This window comes from Trachymyrmex septentrionalis, unplaced genomic scaffold (assembly GCF_001594115.1).
Source record: "Trachymyrmex septentrionalis isolate Tsep2-gDNA-1 unplaced genomic scaffold, Tsep1.0 scaffold36, whole genome shotgun sequence".
Taxonomy (NCBI): Eukaryota; Metazoa; Arthropoda; class Insecta; order Hymenoptera; family Formicidae; genus Trachymyrmex; species Trachymyrmex septentrionalis.
The window spans coordinates 1,144,904-1,148,677 of record NW_017305525.1 but is presented as its reverse complement, the minus strand read 5'-3'; the positions used below and the strand labels follow the sequence as shown (position 1 = coordinate 1,148,677).

General features: G+C 45.7%; 1 protein-coding gene across 1 annotated transcript in view; it reads right to left on the bottom strand.

Annotated features, from left to right (window-relative positions):
• Window positions 1-850: 850 nt before the first annotated feature.
• The window catches only part of LOC108750352, a 48,143-nt gene continuing 45,219 nt past the window's right edge, over window positions 851-3,774 (bottom strand). The window contains exon 3 of the mRNA XM_018489750.1: window positions 851-3,465. Coding sequence (XP_018345252.1) covers window positions 2,452-3,465 — 1,014 coding nt within the window. The 3' untranslated portion in view covers window positions 851-2,451. The remainder of the gene's footprint in view (window positions 3,466-3,774) is intronic.

Below are 3,774 nucleotides of genomic sequence, written 5' to 3'. Positions count from 1 at the left end.
TATATATAATATGTATAATATGTCCGATAACACTCTGAAGGGTTCTTAACCCTCGTCTACTTTCACGATAATTATCGAACTTCTAGTATAAACATCTTTTTGTCTGCAAGCACACCTTAAGGCCTATTTTACCGGTGTACCTTACCTACTTTTCCTCACCGGCTAACGACGCTATATTATATCGTACAGGAAAGACGAGCTACTTCGAGTAATATCATACACGTGGGGAGAGGGCTAGGCTACGTACACAATCAGACACGCGAAACGGATTTCGCCGCCCGAGGACTGTCGTCGTGGTCTCGATGGGAGAAACAATCGATTTCTAACTGCAACCGATTCATCTTACCTGCGGTTTGCTCTACGAAGACGAGAGTCGCTCTCAAAGCGAGGGCTCGAAGTGATGCTGCCTTTGGTATATATTCAGTATCGGATTCGGCGATCGCGCTAAATGAACAAGTTATTTTACGAAGGTATGTCTGACAAGTAAGTCAGTCACTTGCAAGTAATTTTCACAAAAGACACGAGCAATCGAAGAATGATTATTTATATTTTTTTCGAATAAAACTCAATTGTATCAAATCTATAATATCGTCTCAACGTTCATTTTAATAGAAAGACATAAATCTGAAATACATGATTCGACTGTTTTCATTCTAGAAGCAAAATTAAAAGAACAGATCTTTTTTTTTTTTTTTTTTTTTAATAAAAGAAAAAATAAATAAAAGAGAAGATTGTATTGTAACGATTGAACGTACATTTTTTTCATTCGAAACAGATTATAAAATGTGTTTAATTAAAAACACATTCAATTTCTCATCACGAAATAATGTATCCAATCAGGCAATCGCGACGCGGTATCGTCAAAAAGTCGCTGCGTTAATAATGGCAATAACACGACAATTAGTACAATATAAGAGAAGTTTGTGGGTCGCAGATAATACCGGTTCGGCGGAAACGTTACGCGACGAGTCGCGCGTTCAGGCCTTGGATATCCTCCCAATGCGTGTAATTACACGCGATATTATTACGATCAAAAGATAGAACAAGACGCCGACTAGATGCAGCCGCCGGCCCTTTCCTTGTCAACGAGATGTTACTCGATCGCGTATTAATCGACACTAATTCATACCGTCCGAGATCGAGAGGATACTACATCGCTTAAAAAGGCAAAACAAGTTTCCTCAAACTCGACAAGCGCGCGTTCCCCCGGAAAAGTTTTCTCCCTTTTCTTCCAACGAGCCTTAAATAAAATTCTGTTAAAAGAAAGTTCATCCTCTGAAAGATTGAACAGTATCGACAGGTAATGTTACATTATTTATTTATCGCCCCGAAGCTTAACTCGGGCGAAATCTGTTTTTATGATTTATAACACAGAAATTATTAGCGCCGAGATATATTCTCTACTACGGGAAGACGAATAAAATACAAAAATTCATCTAGAGCATCAATCGACCATTTTGGTACACGTTATAATTAGTCGCGAGCGAATCGTCGCGCTTAAAAGATGAAAGACAATTTGTCAGGTCGATAACGACGCTGAATGTTGTCGGATTCATCGGATGACACCTGAAAACGAGAAATCGGATCTCCTTCTTCGTCCCTCTCTTTTCCCCTCGGACTTCCGCGCGCCCCCCCTCCCCCCCCTCTCGCTCGCTCGTTGAATATTCAGGACCTTCGCGGTGTCGTCGCGCGGACTGTCGCTTTTGCGTCCCCGTCTGGATGGATCGATTCGGAACCGATTCGAATCCGCTCTCCGCGTAACGGATTTCTAAATATCGGACATAGAAAGCGCGAATCCGACTGACACGTCGACCCGGTATTTCGACAGACCTGGGGAATTATTCTGCCCGCCTGGCCCGTCGTCTATATCGGGTGACGTCGGACGTCGCAAGCAAGCGTCAGGCTGGTCGGCCTGATCGGATGAAATATGTGACACGAGCACCGACGACAATAATCGATCCCGTCCGGTTCAATATGTAATTGCGTTTATCTGCCGTTTCGCTTCTCGACGAAAAGCGAGCGATGGTCGAGCAGCCGTCGCTGTACTCGCGATCGCGCACGTCGAACGGACACCGTATTTAGGAACGAATTAAAGATGAGGAGTGACCGCGATCGACATTTTGCATGCGGAGCCTCAACCGCGTGACTGCGCAGAAAATCGCAAATAAGGCGGTCGAACTTTTTAACTTTTTGTTAAATAACAAACTTCCGTTGTCTAATTGGCTTAATCTTTTTTTATCGCGAACGCTTGTCTATAACGAATACGTGATCTCGATATAATGCAAGACTTTCAGGCAGTATCATCGGTGGGAATTAATTCTGTTTCGCGGAAATACTAATCTGTCGCTTCTTGATAATCATAATATATATATTGCCTTTTACGCACCTCCTAAGAAAGGACGCACCCTATAAAAATCGGTCATTCTCTTCCTCTCCTGCGCACCGATTAATTCACGAATGATTCTCTCCTGTTTGAACCGAAACTTCCGTGCCCATCATCATCGTGCCCGCCAAAACGTTAGTCGATGCCGGCGGTAGGACTAAAGGGCTCGGCACGGTGAACGACGGTCTCAATCGTTCGGTGAGCGCCAACATCACTTGGCAGTGCAGATGCTGGATGGTCGCCAGTAGATTGAGGTTCGTGTCGATCAGACCAGTCGCTGGTGAAAATCTCTCCCTCTCGGCGCTCTCGGTCTCCTCGACGAGCGGCGTCGTGATTCCGGCATTCGATTCCGCCGTTTCGGGCTCTCTCAGCGCATTAGCGGCGGCTGCCTTGTTCTTCTCCTGGAGCAGTCTCTGCTGATGCTTCAAATACGAGGTGGTGATAGGTAAGCTGTAGTCGATGGGCGTGTTCTTGGGGTCCAGCCCGGGGCTCCATGGCCTCGGCAACGGCTGGCTTGGTTGCGGCGATGGTGTCCGTCCCTCCGGCAGCATCCGTTTTCTCTTTGACGATGCCGAGCTCTTCGAACTCGCCCGATCCGACTCCGGCGTCCTCCTCGACTCCGGCAAAGCGTCCGAACTCGCGAGATAACCACCGTTCACCGGGTCCTTCTTCAATAAGTTTGTAATACTTAGTGGATTGTACTTCTCGTCTTTGTCCTTGTCGAGTTTCGAGTCTGCAGCAGCGCTACCAGCGCTGGTCTTGTGCTGCTTTTGGTGCCTGTAGCTGTGCAAGTTCTTGCCCTCCGATGACGCATGTTGGCCGCCGTTACGCGGCTTAGAGCTATTTTGCACCGACGAGGATGTCGTCGACGACGACGACGACGAGGTCGCAAGAGCGGCGTTACCGGGATTCGGGCTCAGCGGGGTTGACGACGTTGACCCCAGCGTCGTTGGCTGGGTGGACTGCGACTGATTAGATAAGTTCGTTGGACTTGGCGTCCGCGGACGCCGCTGACATTCTGTACAACCTAGCAGAAATCGCGTCACTGCTTCTCGCGGCAGGAATGCATACGTCTCTGTAATCTGTAACAAAGAGAGAAAGAACACCGCCCACTTTAAAACTTCTATTTATATTTTTAACATATTCAAACAAATCTTTACTCCACTCTCTTGCCCTCTGACAAGATTTTCATCTTCAACGTCACATCATTTTATTACTGGTGCGACACGCTATGTTGACATATTCGACTAAACTTTTGTAACTTTAATAAAAATGAACACATTGTAACAAATTTTCTTTACCAACAAAATACCAGATATTAAGGAATACAACATCAAATGAATGTGTATATCTCTATTAGCTAAAAGATTATAAGCAATAAAGTACATAGA